At 38.7% G+C, this 24,264-nt stretch overlaps 2 protein-coding genes across 5 annotated transcripts in view; one reads left to right on the plus strand and one right to left on the minus strand.

Moving 5' to 3' along the window:
* The window catches only part of Eda (ectodysplasin A), a 435,364-nt gene that overhangs the window by 284,232 nt on the left and 126,868 nt on the right, over positions 1-24,264 (minus strand). The window lies entirely within an intron of this gene.
* LOC129675043 (ubiquitin-like) lies at positions 21,018-21,429 on the plus strand. The gene is given in 3 exon segments (XM_055605111.1): positions 21,018-21,089; positions 21,092-21,106; positions 21,109-21,429. Coding segments are annotated over 3 exon segments (384 nt in total). The 5' UTR covers positions 21,018-21,041.

Below are 24,264 nucleotides of genomic sequence, written 5' to 3' on the forward strand. Positions count from 1 at the left end.
ACAAACAAAAACACACAAACAATAGCAGGAAATTGAGGAAAGCTGAAAGCAGGACAGGTGTTCTTCCTCGGTGACTCCAACTGGGTGTCCAGTGCTAAATGGTCAGCCTGGAAAACATATATAGAAGTAACATAATATGGACTGAGGAGGCTATATTCACACACAGATGCATATACAATAACAATTAGTTGAAAATGACCAAGAATTTGTAGAAGAGCAATGAGGAATAGTATATGGGAGTATTGGAGAGAGTAAAGGAAAGGGAGAAATGTTGTATTTATATATTATAACCTCAAAAGAAAGTTAAAAAGAGAAACTCAGAATGATTACCTTGGGTTTTAATGATCTCCAGAACTTTCTGATTTAACTCTAGCTTCCTACTCTATTTATAAGATATTACTGTACCACCAGTCCAGCTACATACACATGAACTCTCAAGTCTTCAACCTTCCCTTTGTACTAAAAATCTAAGCAGTGACCCTACCCATTCTCTTAACATGTTTTCTACATTTTCTTCTTTTGCCATACCCCCTCAACAAACTTTGCCTTGGAGCCTTTAGAGACTCTTCTTTAGCTGATGATTCTCTAACACCTATGCCTCCCTGCCTCATATGGGGTTTCCTATACCTTCTTTAAATAGATATCATCACTGACTTCCTGGTGCCCTCAGAGTAACAGTCTAAACTTAACAATTTGACATTTACAAAAGCCTACATGAGAGCTGATGATCAGCTGGTTAAGTGCTTGCCTTGCAAGCACAAAGATCTAAGTTCAATACCCAGAAGCCACATAGAAAGAAAACCAGGCATAGTCATGCATGATTAAAATCCTGATACCAGAAAGCCTAATAAAAGTGAATTTTTAGAGCTTTCTGGCCAACTTGTCTACCCCAATCAGTAAGCTTCAGGCCAATTAGAGATCCTATGTCAAAAATAGATAGATAGATAGATAGATAGATAGATAGATAGATAGATAGATAGACAGACAGAAAGACAGATAAATAGATGAATAGATAGATACAAGGTGGAGGACACCAATAAAACTATAACTAGATTGTTATCTGGCCTCTACATGGGTTTTCACCTAAGTTCATGTGCACATGAACACACACACACATATGAGAAGAGAGAAATTTCTTACAAATTTTAAAAAGCTGTATTTCTCAGCTTATGGACACCTGCAAATTTTTTAGTTAACACTTGCCTTTATTAATCTGGTGAAAAGCTTGACATTTAAGTTGGAAAGTAACTATAAAATCCTTAAAGCTGTGTATTCATTGTACTAACCTTATCTGTTTCCCCTTTGTCTTTCATATATTTTTCTAACAGGCCTATTTATTTGTCAATTTGTTAAAACTGTATTTGTATGTATTTAACTAAAAATGCACTGAAAGCCTTACACTGAAGCATTGGAATAAAGCATAATATAAAATAACACTGCTACATCAAAAAACGAATGGCACATAAATGCAGAGGTATAAAGAGGCTGGAAGAAAGTGAGGGGGCAGGGATGAGGGGGAGGAGGAACTTCACTGATGTGGAGATGTATGTATGTTAGTTCAAAGAAAGGATGAGCTCTGTGACACTCATGAGAATTTGCAATGAGCTAACAACATTCAAACAAAGGAAACATTTATATATAAGATTAATTCTTGATAAAGTCTGTGAAATGGAATGTTCTACCGATAATCATTTGACCCAAAATATTGTGTCAGTTAAAAATTTAATAAAATGAAAGCTAAGTGAAATATGATGACATATGGACATGTATATTGATTTACTGTCTATGAAGCACATGTAGAATCTCATTGGATTGTTTCAAGCATGCTACATTATTCCTTCCTCTGCCATTGAAGCCAGCACTGTGGCCAGAAAGCTATTGCAAACTGCATTCTCCAAATCTGGATCTTTAAAGATGTGGAATTTGCTGTAATACAGAACCTTATTACAGAATGTTTATAGAATGTCTTAATTCCCCTCTGCTGGCATTTTTCTTTTGTTCACTAAATCTCCAAACACTATAATGTCATCAGACTCATCTTTTTACCTGTTCTTATGCTGAGCCTCTTTTCAGACACATTATCTAACCTTCATTTCCTTATCCCCATTCACCAGTATCAAAAGAATAAGCTTCTACTCCTCCTCAACTCTCTCTCTAACCCTCACCTTATTTTTTTCTTTTTTTTAAATTTTTTTTATTACTTACACTTTATTCATTTTGTATCCCCCCCCATAAGCCCCTCCCTCCTCCCCTCCCGATCCCACCCTCCCTCCCCTTTCTGCATGCATGCCACTCCCCAAGTCCACTGATAGGGGAGGTCCTCCTCTCCTTCCTTCTGATCTTAGTCTATCAGTTCTCATCAAAAGTGGCTGCATTGTCCTCTACTGTGGCCTAGTAAGGCTGCTCCCCCCTCAGGGGGAGGTGATCAAAGAGCAGGCCAATCAGATTATGTCAGAGGCAGTCCCTTCACCTTATTTTTCAAGTATTTCATCTATGATGGCAACCCACAATTGATGTCTTCTTGTTCTCATTATACATTGTAACTACTAATACTAACTTGTGTCTTGAGATTGTAAGCTCTTCATAGAAAGGATTTTCTCTTTTTTTTAGTGCAATAAACCTATTGTAAAACATATCTATACTTCCAGAGTATCACTAATACAGTTCTTCCAGAGTTTCACTAGAATTACCTGTTGAGTCATGTGACTTTTGTTTGGCATCGTTTTTCTTTCTCTGAATTATTTTGGAGCCTTCTTACCAATTTTTTAATAGTAAAAAAGAAATTTAACTTTCTGTTTTCAGGAATGTTATCAGTTATACATCTGAGTGTACATGTTTCAAACTGCTGTATCTCTTACAGATAAAAAGATCAAATTAAATACCCTTCATGATGCTCCTCTACAGGTAAAACACAATGCCTTTCTTTTTCAAAATTATCTACAGATGATCTTTTTCCTCCAGTTTTACAGAAAAGTAACCCTTGGAATTGAGCATATCCTAGCTATCATCAGTTACAATGCTCTATCAGGAAACAATTCTGTTTTTAAAAAGTAAAGCCATTGATTTCCCTAGAGCAAACAGGAGAAGAAAACCTTAAGAAACAATAGTTACTAAATAATTAAAACCTATTCTGCCATGAATGCAAACATTTAGGGACTCAAAGTAACTTTAAAGATCAAAACTAATTAGAATCTGACCAGATCAGACAGGACATAAATTCTTATGTGGACCCAGGATTCATGCGTGACCCATAATCCCCAACCTCAGCAACTGGTTTCAAAAGTGTCCATATGGAAAGAAAAGGGTGTGATCACTATCTGATTTTTGTTTTTAATCTTTTGTAAACGAACTTTCCCATCTAAAGTTGTTACAGTTAAACAACTGCTTTAAAAAAGTTATCTTACATTTTTAAGAGACCCATATGGTGATCAGGCTGCACATCTGCTACATATGAATAGGGGGCCTAGGTTCAGCTCATACTTGCTTTTTGCTTGGTGGTTCAGTTTCTGTGAAGTCCCATGGGCCCGGGTTAGTTTATTCTTTAAGTCTTCTTGTGGTACTCCTTGACCACTCTGGTACCTTCCCCCAACTCTTCCATAAAATTCCCCGAGCTTGGCTTATTGTTTGACTGTGAGTCTCTGCATCTGTTTCCATCAGCTGCTGGATGAAGCCTTTTAGAAGACAGTTATGCTAGGCTCCTGTCTGCAACCATAGCACAGTTTCATTAGTAGTGTTTGCTCTCTCCCACGGGTTGGGTCTCAAGTTGGACCAGGCATTGGTTTGCCATTCCCTCAATCTCTGCTCCATCTTTATCAATACAGTTCTTGTAGGAGAGACCATTTTGGGGTTGAAGGTTTTATGGGTGGATTAGTGTTCCCATCCCTGAAGGCTGTCTCTGACTCTGTTGCCTGCCTTTGTGTCCTTTTCCCCTAGCTGAGCTGACTTTTCTGGCCTCAAATGGAGAGGATACTTTTGTCCTGCTGTGACTTGAGGTGACAGGGTGGGTTGGTACCCCTGTAGGGGCCTCCCCTCCTCAAAAGAAGAAGAAAGGGTACTGGGGGGAGGTGCATGAGGGTGGGACTTGCAGGAGAAGAGGCCTAGTATTGGGCTGCAAGTGATTAAATGAATAAACAGAGAGAGAGAGAGAGAGAGAGAGAGAGAGAGAGAGAGATAATAAAAGAGGAAAAGTTTTCTAACTGCAAATATTGTTCTCTGGGCCAAATAACAGTTAAAATTTTCAACTAAGAATAAAATAAGATAAACAGGCAGGCACAAAATAATAATCTATAAATTCTGATTGTTCAACTTGTCCTAAGGACATCCAAAGGTGCCAGCTCTTTCATCCTTGTCTGTAGCAATCTAGAGCATTTCAGTATAACTTTAAATATAAACTCTACTTCTGAGTGATATACAATAAAAACACAGACAAATCACTTAAAAACAATAACTCCATATCCAAAAGATGCTGACAAGTTCCTATCTGCACCCACATGAAGAATATATTCCATTCAGAGACTGAGCCCAGATGGAGATTTTTATACAAAGTTTGTTAAACCCACTCTCCCATCAATACCTGGCAATGCAAACAAATAAGGGCAGGTGTAGATTCTATCACCACTGCCTATTACTGAGCCTCTCAGAAGTGCATAGCTAATAGGAACTAAAATATGATCTGACAGGTGAAGTCAGGATGATTAAAATATGGATTATTAAAATGACATCTTGACACACTATCCATAATGGCTTCATTATGGGAGTTTAGTTCTCTGTTCACAATGTTTTACAGTATCCCTTGGAGCAAAGTTAAATCTGAACATGTTGCTGCTAAGCAGCTATCATAGCATCTACTGAGATGAAGTTAGAATATTTTTAGTTATAAATAAAGAAACATGGACTACATTAGACCCTTAATGCCTACCAGATGATAGCCTTTTACCTACTAAAAGAAATACACTGGGCTAAGATTTAATATTGAATACTCAGGATCATGCAATCAGCATTAGCTTAAAACAAGAGATTTCAACTAATATACAAACTTGGATTTACGTTACTTAAGCAGATATGAACTATGAAGTATCACATTTGATTAACCATGGTGGGTCAGCATCTCTTTTAATTATCAGATGATACATAGGAATTATTTTAATTCCTAAAGAAATACAGCTTAAGTGTCATTCTTGGTCCAATAGCATCTACTAGAAATTTTTCATGGGCTACCTTTTCAGAAAAAAAAAAAAAAGAAAATCAAAAGGGCCAGAAAAATTCAAATACCGAGAAAGACAAAAGGGATCCTTGTTAAATATAGATGATTATATCACTAACTGATCTTCCCTTAGTCAACCTTCATTTTTTTTCTTAGTTATTTCTTTTTCATTTTTTATTATTTCACATGGGTTATTTTTATTTTTTGAGTTTTTTGCATATATTTATATAATGTGTTTTGAACAAACCCATGATCTACTAGAGTGTGGGTGGCCTTCTTCCTTGAAGAAAATTTACTCTTGCTCCCCTAGCAACCATTAACTGCCAAAAACTTCTCAGCTAAGGTTTTGGCTTTGTGGACCCCTCCTGTTTCAGGATGGGAAATTTTCCTGGCTTTATTTTGTGCAACTGTCAATTCATGTCACATGGGTTTGTTGTTGTTTTTGCTTTGTTTTTTTTTTGTTTGTTTACTTGTTTTTTTTCCAAATATACATAAAGGTTTCAGAGTCCACAGTACTAACCATTACAATGCTGAACCTCAGGGAAAGGGTTTCAAGGAACATTTTCTGTCAACCACTTAAAAGGACGTTGCCAAAATAGTGGTCCATTGTTTTTCCTTTACTCATTTTAAATATTTATGTCAGTTTCATAAATATACACAATGTATCTATCATGAATATATTAACCTCCCCATTGTCTCTTATTAACTCCAACTCTTACTTGAGTCCCTTCTTCCCCTTCTAATTTTGTGTATGTGTACTAATGTACTTGCCCACACAGATTTTGTGCAGATAGCCACTGCTGTGGTGTGTTTGTGGTTGAAATGGCCAGATCATATCCAGAAAAGCCCATTCAACAGCTCCCCCCCATTCTCCAGATCTTACAATCTTTCTGCCCCCTCTTCTGCTATGTTTCTTGGATTTTGGAAGAGATGATGTAGATGTTCTATTTAAGAGACCAAACAGTCACTTATTCTCAGCACTTTGGTCAGTTATGAGTTATTACTGCTTTCTGCGAAAAGAAACTTCTCTGATCAAGGCTGAGGGCAGCATTAATACAGAGGCATGTAATTCTTCTTAGAGTGCATCTCAAGACTGAGAACACCACTAATCCTTAGGCGTAAACACATATTTAAAAAGAACTTTGACTAAATGTCCACTCAGCAAAGTATTAGTAGTTATTTCCCTTAGTGCCTTTGATATCTGCAGACATAAGTTTTCAACCAGGTTTACAGTATCAGGCATCTATTACCTCTTGTAGAGTAGGCTTCACAAATAATGTGGTTTGTTACTCCCAAAACATTCATTTATTATTACATCTGTGGCCATATTCTGCTTGGCAGCTTAGTTTTGTCACACAGCACTTTTCCTTTTTTGTTTTGTTTGATTTTTTGAGACTGACTCTCTGTGTAAGGCCCTTGAACTCACACTGGTCTTTCTTCCTCAGCTTTCCAAACGTGACCACAGACACACTAAGCCTGAATATAATTTTTTAGATTATTGTATTTCTAGAAATTATATTACAAACCCACGGTCCACCAAAGCAAGAGAGCTCAATGTCAATAATAAATCAGCAAGTGATCACAGCCTAGCAGTAAAGAATAAATATTATAAAACAAATTCTTATACTTTCTTCACAATTTTTATTCCTTTTCCTCTCATAACACACACACACACACACACTTAGATACATGACTTATAACCTAGCTGATACAGAATTGGGGACAGAAAAAAAACTGCTTGAATAGTCTATTTGTAGTAATATAATCCATTGTACTCAGTGCAACAAAGCATCATTCTTATAAAGCATCTGAGAAAAGAGGAAAATATCTTCGTAATGAGATTTTACTTGTATAAAAGACAAAATGTCTTAACTGTAAAAGTTCTTGACACAGAAATGACTTAGAAGAAGGGTTACAAAATTTAATTTCCAAAAGCCCTTGAAAAATAAGTCATTCATCTTTCTAGAAATGTTTAAGTAGAGGTAAGTATGGAGGGAGGAAGATAGATGAGACCACTACAAACCTATATACACTCTTATACCTTTAAAAATGGTCTCAGTTCTGATGTACTGCACAGATGAAATAAGACAAAACTGCTACTTAAAATCACTAACCTGATTCATCAACAGATACTGACTATGGCTATCTGATGCTCATAAAGCACCACTTGAAAGTTCATCTAATATATAAAGAATACAATTCTAAATCTTTTGGGTGGGGATATTTGTAATAATATGAAGAGGTAAAAGAAATATCCTGGTTTATAAAGGAAACATACATTATGTGGTCAGAAAACAGTTCAGGGTTGCTTTTTTATTATTATAATTTTTATTTTTTATAATAATCACAGTTTATTCACTTTGTATCCCAGCTGTAGCCCGCTCCCTCATTCCCTCCCAATCCCACTGTCCCTCCCTCATCTCCTTCCTGGCCCTCTCTAAGTCCACTGATTGGGGAGGACCTCCTCCCCTTCCATCTGACCCTAGCTTATCAGGTATCTTCAGGATTGGCTGCAATGGTGCTTTTTATGATAAAATCCAAGACAGAGGTTTTTCAAACTTCATTAGTTTCTTTTGAATCAATGGCTCTCCTGATTTCTGACCTTCCCTGACAAAACAGAAACCTTAGTGAGGAATAATTTACATAAGGATGCGTTGAGAGTCACATCTACCTTTGGAAAAATAATGATTTTAGGAAATAATATCCTATTGAATTTTATGACAACAGGGAGTTATACAACTACCTGTACATAATTTAGTACACTAAGACAATTTAGGGATTCCTTACCAGTGCCTGAGACTCAAGAGTCTAGATCAGTTTCTGTCCTGAAGCCAGGAAGATACTAATCAAGTCATAAGCAGCCCAGTTCTTCTCCAGGGCTGTTTCTGGTTATTCTAAACCTGTGTTTAATTCCTGGTCAATTCACTGTCTTGCCAACCTAACCCAATAAACTGAATTCTGGGCCAGTCATATTGTTGGTTAGCTTCCCATCTAAATACTTTTTAAAAATCTTACTTTTTAAAAATCAAACACACAGATACTGCTCTAATAAGTTTGAAAATGTCAACACATTTCATTAGCAAAAAAAAAATATCCTCAGGAGGGAGATTCTGTTAGCTTCATTTCATAGATAAGAAAAGCTTATTTGGTAGAGCAGAGATTAGAACTCAGATATACTGAGAGTCCATGGTTTTAGCAATTATGCTATGGCATCTTCACAAATAAATAAATTATGAGGGCTGTTTTAATTGTCTTGCTTTCCTGTAAAAAATGTAAAATATTGATGTTGCATAGTTCTTTAAAAGCAAACACACAGGTGGCAAACATCCTAATTTTGTTCACATAATGACTACTTACAGCATATTCCAGGACAGACCCTTTGAGTCTTAGTAATAAAACTGCAAACTCCTGGGGTCATGGCTAGAGAAAATAGTACTGTGCAAATCATCTTACACTCATTCTTTATCTAATCAGCCCTCAATTCATAAACAAAAGAATGTGGATTTTATTTCCAAAACCTTTTCTACTACAGGTTTAATCTGGATCCAATAGGTTTGAGGGCAAAAATACTGTAATTATTTGAGTCACAAGGAAGGTGCCAAGAAAATGAAATCCTTTCTGACCTTGATCCTAGAACAGGCTTCCCCTTTCTCTTCCAGGCAGGATTTCTTCTGCATCTACTAACTGCTACCAGAGCCACAGGAGTCAAGTAATCTGAGCAATGTTCCTAACTATTCTGTTCCAAGATGCTACTTCTCTTCTCTTGCATTTGGCAGCTATCAAACTGACTGTTGTCAGACTATCAATTCCAGAGCTCTGCCAGTCTCATGTCGGCTTTTATTTTTCCAAACCACTGCACTTCCTTCTAATCCAAGGAGCACTCTTCCCACACTCTATTTTGAACTACCTAGTTACCAAAGCTGAAAAGAAAAGACATTTTAAAATCTTTCTTTTCCCATGCCACCTCACAGTAGCGATTCCTGTTAATTATCTTCAAATTATAATCAAAATCCTTTTGCTTTTCTCTATCTCCTTTGTCATCACTTTGATTTAAGACATTATCTCAGTCTTGAATAAAAGCAACAGCTTCTTAACTAGTATTTCTGCTTCTACTTTTGACCCCCTTGTCTCCACTGTTTATTCTGTAGATCCTAATTTTGTTAAAGCCTCATTCTCCAATTGTTTCCTACTATATCTAGAATAAAATACTCATCCCTTGTCATAGCCTGTAAATCTTATGCAATATGATCTGGGTTCTGCTAATGTTTCACAGTATCCATACTTATTCTTAGTTCCCAATAAAAGCTAAAGTCTTGCTATTTAAGGGTTTTTTTTTTAACTTGCCTTTTTCTCTATCTGAAATGGTCTTTCTCAGGATTCTAAATGTAGACAAATCTTTTTTTGAGTCTCACTTTGCATATTATTTTATCAAAAGGAATGTCTTCCTCTTTTAATTTCCTTTGTTACATTATCCTATTTGTTTTCTTCTTCATCTCTTGCTTTGCTATCTTTGAAAGTTGTTACTTACCTCCCACCCCTCCCCCGTCGGAACTAACCTCTAGGAAAGAAAAGATTAGATCTATTCACAACTGTATCTGAAGTGATAAAGAGCCTAAAAACCTATTTGGAGAAGGGAGGAAACAGCTGCTTATCATAGTGCTACAGAAACAGTCCTGTAAATGATACCAGTCCTGAGGCTGCAGTTCTGCATATTACTTTCCTTCTTTCACTATCTCCCACAGTATCCAGAGATTCCTTTGTTTCATCCCTAGAAACAAGGAAAAGATGCCCACTTCTCATCACCCAGAGACTGAAGCTTCTCTTCAACTGCTTTCTTCTTATTCTAGAGACAAAGAGATTGAGGACTCCTCTCTCTCTCTCTCTTATACACACACACACACACACACACACACACACACACACACACACGTACACATGTACACATACGCGTGCAAAAAGCCTGCACTGTTTCCTAAATTCATGATCTTGAGAGAGTTAACAAATCTCTCCTACTCTAAAACAATTTTATTTCTACCACAAGCCAAGTTTCATCTGTCCAAAATTTCAATTTGTACATTCCCCTTCTGATCTGAAAACAAAAATACTGGAAGTCACTGTTCTGTGGTGAAATAAAATAAAAGTCTAAAGAAATTTCCTATTAATAAAGTCAAACACAAATCTCTAAGAAGATACAATGGAAGAAAATTCTATCTGTAAGAGAAAAGAAATTAGACTTCAGAATTATTTTTCCTATACTGTTATCCTTAGAAGATCTAGGTGTGATTCATTAAGAGAGCAGGCCATTTTCTTTAAAGGCATACTTGCAGTATTTCCATGGCAACCTGAAGCAAACATGACTATTACTTACTGTTCACATAAAGGAGCAGCAGTTTCTTCTATGTAAACAAAGAAGAAAATGAGGAGGGAGGGAGAAAATGAAAACACAATGGAGAAGAAATACAAGAATTGGAAAGCATGAGGAGCATGGGAGTGAAAAGGAGAAGTAAAGGCAGCTGTAAGAAAGAAAGCAAAGGAGGCAGAAGGAGGAGTACAGGATCTTTATTTTCCACAAGTTAGCTTTTTAGGACAAAATGTTTCTGGGGCAGTCAATATTTTAGAACACTGATAAGGCAATTCCCTTAGTTAAACATTTAATACTTTACTTATAGGGTCTCTTCTTTTTAATGAGAGGGGAAAAATCAGACTGGTTTGATGTACCAATCAGCCATAGTAAAAGGACGTTGGAATCAATATTTATATATTTATTCACTTAATGTTATTTATATATTTATTTACTTTCCTTTGTGATTAAATACTGGTTAAAGAAAAGGAGGAAGCAGAATCTATCAGTCTATCAAGATCAAAAATCACCCTAAAAAACATCAACTATAACAACTGTTTTTCCACTGAAGCCTCTTTTTTTTCCCATGTTCCCCAAAGTAACTCATTTTTGAAAATTTAATCTTGTAGGTAAATTGATCATTCTTTGCCTTTTATTGATAAAAAATATATAGCTATCCATTGGAACTTCTGATTACCATGTGATAATGTGTGTCATCCTTATTTGGTAAAGTAATGCCACTGGGTATGTTAATTAGGACATGAAACAAATTTCAAAGATATTTAATCCTGTCCTTCACTGAGGCTAGATGGATTAAATGTAATCTGCAGAACCCCATGTCACTCTCCAATAAAAAATTTTCTATTTTGAAGCAATATTTTTTCCTGTAATCAGGAAAGAAGACAGAAATCAAAGGGCTAAGAGGAAATTCTGTTAGTAGCAAGGATAGTGCTACCAGAATCACACTTGAAAAGGAAAAAGTGGGGTATAGTAAAAGGTATGACAACATGGGGGCTGACTGTCAACAGATACAACAGCTTGTCCCTTTAAGCAAATTATTAAGCTTCAAATTCTTTATCTTAAAATAGGAATGATAACCTCTAATTATAATCAAACCAGAATCCTTCAGGCACTTAGCAACTACCCTCCCCCTACCAATTCTTACAATTCTAAACTACAGTCACTTTTTGCACTTTCTGCTTAGCTTTAAAAACATCTTTCTTTAAGACCACCTGGTGAGTGTTAAACTTCCACCAAAGTCTTATCTGACATCCAATCTTTAATTACTTACTCCCCCTGGTAATCTTCTGGGTATAAAAGTACACTGTATTAACTTTACAACAATGCCTTTAACATGCTAGAACTATCATTAGGTAACAGTGTTATGAGCAAAGATCTTGATACCAATTCTAATGATGAGGTTCTTTAAAAATAGGATAACAGGAAGAGCCTGGGTCAGAATTCAAATATGCCACTGAGTTGTACTATAATCTTGTACGTTCCACTGTTTGAACTAAAGTTTCCTCTTCTATAAAACTGGAATATAATACATACATCAAAATGTATCTTTTTAATTACATGGATATGAGTGGACACTAGTGTACAGTACCCAAAGAGTCCAGAAAAGGCTGTAGGATCCCCTGAAGCTGGAGTTATTTAGGCTACTGTGTACTGCCTGGTATGGTGCTAGGAACAGAACTAGGGTCCTTTAAATAGTAATACATACTACTATTGTTTTGTTTTGTTTTTTGAGACAGGGTTTCTCTGTGTAGCCTTGGCTGTCCTGGACTTGCTTTGTAGAGCATGCTGGCCTTAAACTCACAGAGATCTGCCTGCCTCTGCCTCCCAGACTGCTGGGATTACAGGCGTGCACCACCAAACCTGGCTTAATAGTACACACTCTAAACGTCAGAGCCATTGTTCTGTTCTCCAACCAGTTTGAATGAGGATTAGATGGTATAACCCACACAAAGGGTTTAACACAATCCCTGATATATACATGGCCAATACTATCATATCAGTTTCCCTATATCATCTTGCCATGCTGAAGAACATTTTATTTTAAAGCATCAATGCACTTGATAAAGAACATTTATACAGAGAAGGCTCAAAAGCAAGGTGTCCAAGTCTCACACAAATCACAAAATCCACTTTAAAAAAGTTTTAATTTTACTTTATTAAACTTTATTTACTTCCTTTCCTAGCAGTAGCCCCTCCATCAAGCGCTCTCAATCCCATCTTCCCTCATCTCCTCTTATGCCCCTCCCCCAGTCCACTGATAGGGGAGGTCCTCCTCCCCTTCCCTCTGACCCTAGCCTATCAGGTCTCATCAGGACTGGCTGCATTGTCTTCCTCTGTGGCCTGGTAAGGCTGCACCAGAGAGCCTGCCAGTGAGTTCATGTCAGAGACAGCCCCTATTCCCCTTACTAGGGAACCCACTTGGAGTCTGAGCTGCCATGGACTACTTCGCTGAAGGGATTCTAGGTTATCTTCATGAATGGTCCCTAGTTGGGGTAACAGTCTCAGAAAACACCCCTGGCCCTGGATTTTTTGCTTCTGTTGCTCTCCTTGTGGAGCTCCTGTCCCCTCCAGGTCTTTCTTTCTCCCCCTTCTTTCATAAGATCCCCTGGACTCTGCCCAAAGTTTGGCTATGAGTCTCAGCATTTGTGCTTTAAAACCCTGCTTGGTAATTAGCTTTTTTTGGTTGTATTTCTCCTTTTATTATCTTCTGTAATGCTGGACTTGTGGGTAAGTATTGCTTAAATTTGTTTTTGCCATTGAATATCTTGTTTTATCCATCTATGATGACTGAGCCTAGGCTGACATCTGTGTTCTCTTAGGGTCTACATGATATCCATCCAGGCCCTTCTGGCTTTCATAGTCTCTGTTGAGAAGTCAGGTGTGATTCTGATGGGTTTGCCATTATACGTTACTGGGCCTTTTTCTCTTACAGCTTTTAGTATTTTTTTCTTTGTTCTGTATACTTACTGTTTTGATTATTATGTGGTGGGAGGATTTTCTTTTCTGGTCTAATAGATTAGGTGTTTGGTAGGCCTCTTGTATGCTTATAGGCCTCTCCTTTAAATTGGGGAAATTTTCTTTAATGATTTTTTTAATTACACTTTATTCATTTTGTATCCCCCCATATTTTGTTGAAAATATTTTCTGGGCCTTGGAGATGGGAATTTTCTTTTTATTGTTATTATTATTTTATTAAATTTTTATTTTTTATATTAATTACAGTTTATTTACTTTGTATCCCAGCTGTAGACCCTTCCCTCATTCCCTCCCAATTCCACCCACTCTCCCTCATCTCCTCCCTGCCCCTCTCTAAGTCCACTGATAGGGGAGGTCCTCCTCCCTTTCCATCTGACCCTAGCTTATCAGGTCTCACCAAGACAGGCTGCAATGTCTTCCTCTGTGGCCCAGCTAGGCTACTCCTCCCATGGGCGGTAGGGAGGTCAAAGAGCTAGACAGAGTTCATGCCAGAGACAGCCATTATTCCCCTTACTAGGGTACCCACCTGGATACTGAGCTGCCATGGGTTTTGTCCGAGCAGGGGTTCTAGGTTATATCCATGCATGGTCCCTGGTTGGAGAATCAGTCTCAGACAAGCCCTGTGCCCAGATATATTTGGTCCTTGTGGAGCTCCTGTTCTCTCCAGGTCTTACTAACTCTCTTTTCTTCCATATGATTCCCTGCACTCTGCCCAAAGTTTGGCCATGAGTCTCAGCAGTTGCTTTGATACACTGCTAGGTAGAGTCTTTCAGAGGCCCTCTATGGTAGTCTCCTATGCTGCTTCCAATGTCTAGCCCATTTGTCTTTCTAAGTAAGGATTAATCTTACCCTGTGTCCTCTTTCTTGTTTATCTTCTTTAGGTGTCCAGATGTTAGTATGCTTCTTTTTCCTCTATTCCTGTTATTCTTAGGTTCTGTCTTTCCATGTTTTCTTGGATAGTTTTTGTTAGAAATTCTTTAGATTTAACATTTTCTTTGACAGATACATCAATTTCTTCCACACTTGAGATTCTTTCTTCCATCTCTTGTAGTCTGTTGGTTATGCTTACCTCTGTAGTTCCTATTTTCTTCCCTAAGTTCTTTCTCTCCATGATTTCCTCTGTTTGTGTTTTCTTTAATTTTTCCTCCATTATCTTCTTCATAAGCATAGATACAAAGTCATCTTCTTGAATTTCACTTATGATAGGGTGTCCAGGGCTACTTGCCCCTGGACAACTGGGTTCTGGAGACACCATAATGCTTTGGCTTTTGTTGATAGTGCTTTTACGTTGGCCTCTTCCCATCTGGCTGTCTCAGATGTTGGCTGTTAGTTTCTGGTGCCTGCTGGAATCCTAGGATGGGGAGAATCCTCTTGGCAGGAAAATGGTTGTTCCTGAAGGAGGTATCCTCTGCTTTTTAGGTATGATCACTGAATGGCCTGTGCTTCTCAGGAATTGCCACAGCCCACCTCAGGTATATGGATCTGTGTGGTAACTCAGGTTGTTGGTAGTTGGGGGGGCTCTCCTCTCACCAGGAGAAGTCCTGGAGACTGGTGCCCTACTACTGGGTTCCTTACTCTGAATATAGTGAGTTGCTGCTACTCTTATACTGTTTTCCTGGGTGCAGCCCTCCTGAAGAACCAGGGAGCCCTGCAGTTTGGTCAGTTTAGCTAGGGAGACAGGTTGCACCTTGGAGCAGTATCTGGGGGCTAATCCGTTGACCCCAGGCTTCTTTAGGTCTGAGGTTGGAGCTCTGTGCCTCAGTACCCAAGAGGTAATCAGTGGCAGGTGAGAGCAACACTCATGCATGCAGCAGGAGGCAGGAGCCTGGAGCCAGTGGGATTCCAGGGACTTTTCCAGGGATTAGCTGGGTGTCCTGAGGTTGGATCTAATGTTTCCCCACTGTGGGTGGGGCTTCCTCCCAACAGGGAGACCCAGTCTGAGTTTTTGGGTCCACAGTTCAGTCTAGAATAGTGAGTAGAGCAAGCAGGTGCAGGCTGGTCACTCCATACTGGCAACTGAGTGGCTGCAGGGACCTAAGAACTTTTCCTGAGAACTTTTCTAGGGGTATGGGGAATTCGGCTGGATGTACTGAGGTTGGGCCTGATGTTTCCTTCACTGTGGGGTTTCCTCCCAACAGGGAAAGCCAGTTACGGGTGCTCTGTGGCCCACAGTTCTGTTTGGGATGGTGAGTTGAACACACAGGTGGGTCTCTGGGCTGGTGGCTGGGTGCCTGCTGGAGCCCAGAATTTTCTGGGTGACCTAAGGTTGGTCAGTCTCGATTTCTTCCTTCACGGTGTTTTTTTTTTTTTCAACTGGAAAACCCAGTCTCTGGTTTTGTGGGGCCCACAGTTCATTCTGGGATGGTGATCAGAGCACACAGGTGTGTGGCTCTGGGCTGGCGACTCAGTACCTGCTGGGTAACTCTTCCAGGGTTTAGCTGTGTGACCAGAGAACAAAGCCAATTGCTTCCCACACAGTGGGGTTTCCTCTCACCTGGGAAACACAAATGCTGGTGTTTTAAGGCCCAGATTTCAGTCTGTTGGTTGCTCTGCAGTTACTGTTGTCCGGTTCATCAGACAGTGTCCTCTCAGTCCCGCCATCTTGGATCCCCCCAAATCCACTTTTTTTTTTCATCAGAAATTACTTATACCATATCACCTGTGTCACAATAAGTAAATAAGTTTCTCTTATAATACCAAATGAAGATTCTGAAAACATTATATAACAGTCTCTAAATCTGGAATCTCCATCTCACATTGCATACAGTTTCATTTCATTGAGTTAGACCAGATGGAAATGCAACACATTTCTAAAAGTGGGTACCTTAACTATTTCTAGATATTTATAACGAGAAACATGCCATGGATATTCTGCTAATGCTTGGGTATTGGACAATTTTACCTACTTGGATTAAACTACTCTAAAACAACATGTGGTCAATTATCTTTAGTTTTATCTTAAATTATTTAAAGATAAGGTCTCACTTTATAGTCCAGCATGGCCTTGAACTTGTGCTACTTGTTTCAGCCTCCCAAGTGCTAGAATTAAGAGCATGTATCACTATGCCTGGTTCTCAACTTTTAAAACCAGACAGTGATATAGAATTGCTAACACCATTTTAACTTGGGTGGAGGTTAAGAAGGTATTAGGTACCAAAAAATCTAAGTAGTGTCATGGAATAATAAAAAAAAAAAAGCATGTTATAGATTTTTCACCTATGTACTCAATGCCACGGGCAAAAATATGTTCATGTGCAAAGCAAATCAATATATGTAATCCTTTCAGCTCTCAAAGTCTACCATCCTAAGGTTTGTCTATATATACAAACACATAAGTGTTCATGCATACAAAAGCCAATGGTTATACAATGTTCAATATTTAGAAGTAACTGCTAGATATTATGATCCAGTCCATTTGTACACACATTTCATAGATGATGTCTCAGACAATTTTCCCTAATGATATGTGGTGAAAGTGTTGGTAGTAGTAGAATTTAAAACTTATTTCAGCTTAAGTATAACCTTTGATAAACAGTTGACATACATTTGTTCATTTCGTCATCTTAAGACTACAATGGTAATATTCTTAACTATTTCACAGAAGACAATGATGAGGCACAGAAAAATGGAGTGACTGCCTTACTGGACAGATAGAATTCAAAATAAGAGTTTCAACTGTAATTCAAGAAAATATAAGGAGAAAAACATTGGCCTAAGAATCTTATTTCTATCTAAGTGTAGTAAGAGGGATCAGATTTATCTTCCATCCTAAAACAAATAAAACTCTAGAAAACATTTCTTTCAGACATTAGACAAGCTGTACAAAACTGTAATTCCTACGAAAAGGCAAGGCAAATTATTGTTTCAGTTTATGGCATGAAAGCAGTTTTCAAGCAACAGGCAATAAGGAACTCAAATAGAAAACCAATGGTTGCAGTGGAATTGAAGAAACAGGCTGGCATTCCGATTGGTAAATAGGTTTTAAAATTGTGAATGAGAGAGCTACAGGATAAGAACAAAAACTCCAGTGATGTGTTGGGGCTAGGATTCTCTATGATCATTCAGTCTATTATATGCATGATCAGGAGCTACCCAAAGCTGAGAAAAAGGACTTACAGGGAAAAAAAGAAAGAAAAAGAAAGAAGAAAGAGAAAAAGAAAGGAAGAAAGAAAGAAAGAAAGAAAGAAAGAAAGAAAGAAAGAAAGAAAGAAAGAAAGAAGAAAGACTGTAAAGGATACTATCATACAGCACTGGACTCTCTCAACCCAGGGAAACAACCACAATTAGTGAAAAAAAAAGCAATAATCATTAAAAGCAACATAAATTCAGGGGCCAGGAAAATGGCAAAGTTAGTAAGAATAAGCATAAAGAAGGTAAAAAAGTGGGAAACAGTAAGATCTGGAGAGGACAGGAACTCCACAAGCAGAGCAACAGAAGCAAAAACTCTGAGCACAGGGGTCTTTCCAGAGATTCATACTCCAACCAAGGACCATGCATGGAGATAACCTAAAACCCCTGAACAGATGTAGCCCATGGCAGCTCAGTATCCAAGTGGGTTCCATTGTAATAGGAACAGGGACTGTCTCTGACATGAACTGATTGGCCTGCTCTTTAATTATCTCCCCCTGAGGGGGAAGCAGCCTTACCAGGCCACAGAGGAAGACAATGCAGCCACTCCTGATGAGACTTAATTGACTAGGATCAGAAGGAAGGAAAAGAAGTCCTCCCCTATCAGTGGACTTGGGGAGGGTCATGCATGCAGAGGGTGGAGGAAGGGAGAGATTGGGACTGGAGGAGAGAAGGAACCACAGGGGGGGGAAACGAACAGAATAAAGTGTAATTGAGGAGCAGTACTGTTAGGCTACAGAGGAGGACTTTGCAGCCAGCCCTAAAGATACCTGATAAAACAGGGTCAAATGAAAGGGGAGGAGGTCCTCCCCTATCAGTGGACTTGGAAAGGGGCAGGGAGGAGACCAGGGAGGGAGTGTGGGGTTGGGGAGGGAATGAGGGAGCGGGGTACAGCTGGGACACAGAGTTAACAAAATGTAACTAAAAAGAAAAATAAAATTTAAAAAAAAATTAAATAAATAAATAAAGTTTAAGCAAGAGGACCCAAGTACCAATCTTCAGTACACATGGCCATGTGTACCTGTAATCCTAGTTCTGAGAAATAGAAGACAGACAGCTCCTGGAAGTTTACTAGTTAGCCAGCATAACCAAATGGAAGCTTCAAGTTAACTAAGAGATTCTACCTCAAAAAAATAAAGTAAAGACTGTCCTCATTTGCTTTCCATTCCCGTTATTAACACCAATAGGCTCCTTCCAAGTCAGGGGCTACTTTTAAGTGAAGGGTTTGCTTTAGCTCGCAGCTTAGAGTCTAACAGTAAGGGAAGTCAGGCCAAGAACTCAAGCAGGACAGAAACACAAGCAGGGTAGGAACCTGGAGGCAAGAATGTAAATAGGCCATGGAGGCACTGCTTACTGGTTTTCTCTCCACAGATAGTTCAGCTTGCTTTCTGATACCACTCAAAACTATCCACCCAAGGATGGCACCACCTACAGGGGAAGGGCCCTCCCACATCAATCATTAATTTAAAAAATGGCCCACAGACTTGCCTACAGACAATCTGATGGAGGAATTTATTTTTCAACTGAATTTCTCTCTTCCCAGGTAATAGCTGCGTCAAGTTGACAAAAAAACTGAACAACATAAAGGATTAAAGTGAAAGAAATCTAATGTCCTTCCCTTGCTTCCATGTACATGACCAGTATAACCACACACACATATAAAACAGACACACAAACAAACACACACACACACACACACACACACATTTACAACAGTGCCATGAAATCAATCCAAGAACATTTTTGTATTATATATAACTTTTTTTTTGAAGTTTTAAAATGTTTATTTTCAAGAACCAAAAAATTTGGGAATCCATTGTAAAACTATAAGCAAAGACTGATGTCCACATTTCTTTCTATTTCAGGACTGTGTTTGCAGATTTTTTATAAAAGCATTTTCATTCTTTAGTCGACATTTTAAAAGCATCTTATTTTTTATTTTTTATTAATTAAAGTTTATTCACTTTGTATCCCCCCATAAGCCCCTCCCTCCTCCCCTCCCAGCCCCACCCTTCCTCCCCCTTCTTCTCCCTTGCCTTTCCCAAGTCCACTGATAGGGGAGGTCCTCCTCTCCTTCCTTCTGATCTTAGTCTATCAGATCCCATCAGGAATGACTGCATTGTCATCTTCTGTGGTCTGTAAGCACTGCTCTCCCCTCAGGGGGAAGTGATCAAAGAACAGGCCTATCAGATTATGTCAGAGGCAGTCCCTCTTCCCTCAGACAACTAGGAATAGCACTTCCTCAAGATCCGGCCATACCACTCCTAGGCATATATCCAAAAGGGGCTCAAGTACACAATAAAGACATTTGCTCAACCATGTTTGTAGCAGCTTTATTTGTAATAGCCAGAAGTTGGAAACAGCCCAGAGTCCCCTCAACTGAAAAATGGATGCAGAAATTGTGGTACATCTACACAATGGAGTATTACTCTGCAATGAAAAATAAGGAAATCATGAAATTTGCAGGTAAATAGTGGGACTTGGAAAGGATCATCCTGAGTGAGCTGTCCCAGAAGCAGAAAGACACACATGGTATATACTCACTCATATAGACATATAACATAGGATAAACCTACTAAAACCCTGAACATCTAAAGAAACTAATCAAGAGAGCGGACCCTGACTAAAACGTTCAATCCTCATCCGGAAAGGCAAAGAGAATAGCCATCAGAAGAAGAAGAAAACAGGAAACAACCTAGGAACCTGCCACAGAGGGCCTCTGAAAGACTCTGCCCTGCAGACTATCAAAGCAGATGCTGAGACTTAAGGCCAACTGATGGGCAAAGTGCATGGAATCTTAAGTAAGAAGTGGGAAATAGTAAGATCTGGAGAGGACAGGAACCCCACAAGGAGAGCAACAGAACCAGAAAATTTGAACACAGGGGTCTCCCCAGGGACTCATATTCCAACCAAGGAATATGCATGGAGATAACCTAGAACCCCTGCACAGATGTAGTCCATGACAGCATGGTATCCAAGTGGGTTCTACAACTTTCTTTTTAATTTTTTTTTATTTTTATAACTTTTCATATGAAATGCACTTAAGACACTATTATCTCCTAGATTTCATCCTACTTCTTCAATTTACTATGACAAAAAACTACCCTAGACAATTAAAAACAGGAACATAGGCCTACTCTCGCTCCAGTTTTCTGTATCTAGAAACCTGGTGATATGTGACACAGGGTAGAATGCTGAAAGTTCGTACTTAGCCCAACCCTGAGTTTCAGAAAATGTAATCCAGGTAGGCATGGGTACAAGGTCTGATATGTCCTTTTACTGATCTACCTAAAAGCTCTGCCTAAAACGGTTGTTCAAGATTTTGGAATCTCACTCTTTTCTCTTCAACGAGGCAGCAAAGCAGGCACCAACATGCAGATCTTTGTAAAAACCCTGACAGGCAAGACCATCACTCTTGAAAGGTCGAGCCCAGTGACACACCATCAAGAATGTCAAGGCCAAGATCCAAGACAAGGAAGGCATCCCACCTGACCAGAAGAGGCTGATATTCGCTGGCAAGAAGCTGGAGGATGGCCACATTTTGTCTGACTACAACATCAAGAAAGAGTCCACTCTGTACATGGTGCTGAGCCTGCAAGGCAACATCATTGAACCATCGCTCCTTCAGCTCACCCAGAAGTGCAAATGTGAGATGATCTGCCTCAAGTGCTACACATGCCTACACCATGGTTCTGTCAACTACCATAAGAAGAAGTGCAGCCACACCAACAACCTGTGCCCCAAGGAGAAGTTTAAATAAAGCTGGGCCAAATGTACCCATGACAGCAGGGCCAAATAAAGTCTCCTCCCATTGACTGGAAAATAAAATAAATTTTGGGTCTCAAAATCCCTCACCTCCACTCACTCATAAAGAGAGTTACAATGCCAAGAAGGAAAACCAATGAATTCAGAAGATGGCACTCCCACCAACAAAGTGTAACTATGAGAAAAATCAGGCAACTTTGAAGAATGAAAGAGAAATTTTTCCATGGGGACATAATGGCCATAAGAAGAGAGGACTCTGTTTAATTCTGCCCTAGGTGACTGATTTTTTCTTAGAAAAGAGCATGAGAAGGAAGTTTGGGCTCGAGCACAATAAATATTTTAGTGGTGAGTACTGAAAGAATGGCAAGTACATGAAAGCAACACACTATTCATCAATTAGACACAATGCAAAACCATAGTAAGGTACATTTAAAAGAGGCCTCCTCATCTGAAAGACTCTACCTAGCAGTGTTTCAAAGCAGACACTAAGACTCATAACCAAACCCTCGGCAGAGTGCAGGGAATCATATGAAAGAAGGGAAGTTAGTATGATATGGAAAGGATAGGAGCTCTACAAGGACCAAATATATCTGGGCACAGGGTCTTTTCTGAGACTGACACTCAACCAAGGACCATCTATGGATATAACCTAGAACTTCTGCTCGGATGTGGCCCGTGGTAGCTCAGTAACCAACCAAGTAGTTTTCCAAAGTAAGGGGAACACGGACTATTTCTAACAGGATCTCAATGGCAGGCTGTTTGACACCCCCCCCCCCCAGGGGAGGAGCAGTCTGTTAGGCCACAGAGGAGGACTTTGCAGCCAGCCCTGAAGATACCTGATAAAACAGGGTCAAATGAAAGGGGAGGAGGTCCTCCCCTATCAGTGGACTTGGAAAGGAGCAAGGAGGAGACCAGGGAGGGAGTGTGGGGTTGGGGAGGGAATGAGGGAGCGGGATACAGCTGGGACACAGAGTTAACAAAATGTAACTTTTTATTTCCCAAAATAAAAAGAAAAATAAAATTAAAAAAAAATTGTTTCAGTATATATATATATATAAAAAAAAAGAGGCCTCCTTGGGTTAAACAAAACCTCAAAGATTTGTCTTAAAAGTACTGATACAAAAAAAGTATTATAGCACACATCTGCAATCCCAGCATTCAGAAGGCTGTAGCAGGAGAATCACATGTTTGAAGTCAGGTTGGACTACACAGTAAAACTTTCAGTAAACAAAAGAACAAAAACACGAAAGGCTAGGCTACCAAATAAAATATCTAGAATGTAATTAGATCAGTATTTCCCAGGACATTATAAAAACACAATAGAAATAAACAGTTGATAATTGCTGTTGGCAAAGAGCTATATATGTGGTATCAGAGAGACAAACAGACCATAGAAAGACATAGTAAAACACAATCCTTCTAAAATCATTGACATTCCAAGGTAATTATGCACATGTCAAATTTTTGTACATGCAAGGAAATGAACTTCACAGAACTAATAATACATTTAAGTCACCAAACAGATAATAAAAATAAAATTTAGATTAAAGGATGGACCTTTATTAATAGTATGCAATAAATAGATAGTAGTATTATATATCTAAAATATCCATGTTCATTTTTCTGGTGCTAGGGAGAGAATCAAGGGCCTTGTATATGGTATGCAAGTAGTCTATCACTGAGCTACATCTCCAGCCCCAAAAGATATCTACAGGAATAGATGAAGTTTTTAGTGAATGTGTGTTGATAACATGTCAAGGACTCAAACACTTCAAACCATAGAAATTGAAAGGCCTTCTCCTGGTTAAATCAGGATGTCAACTCCATGTTCCTTCAGTATCAACCACAATTTCCTCCCCCTAGAGGACTGTAGCAGGAAACTACTTCTCCACCAAGATCACCTATGAAGATTAGATCCACACCCTCTCCTACTGCTCCATCTGTATATAATAAACCCACCTCTTTGTTCTATTGTACATAATAAACCTGTCTCCTCTTTTTGCTGTATGTAATAAACATGCTGAGTTTCTTGGCTGGTGATGCATCTTCATCACAGCATAGGGCCTACCTGATCTCAGCTTTACTACGTCTGTGTTGTTTTTTCCCTCTCTGTCAACCTAGTCAGGTCAATTACAAGGCCAGGCAGGTCTTATCAGATATACCACTAATTAATAAAGTATGGCTCATAAACTTTTAAAACAGTAGACAAGAAAAAAAATTAAAACTAAAGACAAGAAGGGGCTGGAGAGATGGCTCAGAGGTTAAAAGCATGGGCTGATTTTCCAGAGGTCCTGAGTTCAATTCCCAGCAACCACGTGGTAGGTCACAACCATCTATAATGAAATCTGGTGCCCTCTTATGGCATGCAGGCAGAACTCTGTACATGTAATATATAAATAAAAAGTGGACAAGAAAAATTATCTTTGAAAAGGCACAAATTTTGGACTTAGCAAAATATGTAAAGAAAATGTAAACATGTTTTAAAAAGCTAAAAAAAGTAGCTGCACAGTGATGATACATTCCTTTAATCCTAGCACTCAGGAGGCAGAGGCTGTGAATTCAAAGCTAGCCTGGTCTATAGAGTGAATTCCAGGACAACCAGGGCTCCACACAGAGAAATCCTGTCTTGAAACAAAACAACAAAAATAAGAGATTTTTAAAAAGCTAAAGGAAACAATGGTTAAAATAGTAAAGAAAGCTACTGTAATATGTCTCTTTAAACAAATAACATAAATATAGATAGAAATTATATTAATATATAATTACTGAATATATACATATAATTCATTTTTTAAAATAGAGAACAAGGGAATCTCAACAGGAGATGATA

The sequence above is a fragment of the Psammomys obesus genome, unplaced genomic scaffold (genome assembly GCF_907164565.1).
Source record: "Psammomys obesus unplaced genomic scaffold, mPsaObe1.curated_primary_1811, whole genome shotgun sequence".
In the NCBI taxonomy this organism is placed as follows: Eukaryota; Metazoa; Chordata; class Mammalia; order Rodentia; family Muridae; genus Psammomys; species Psammomys obesus.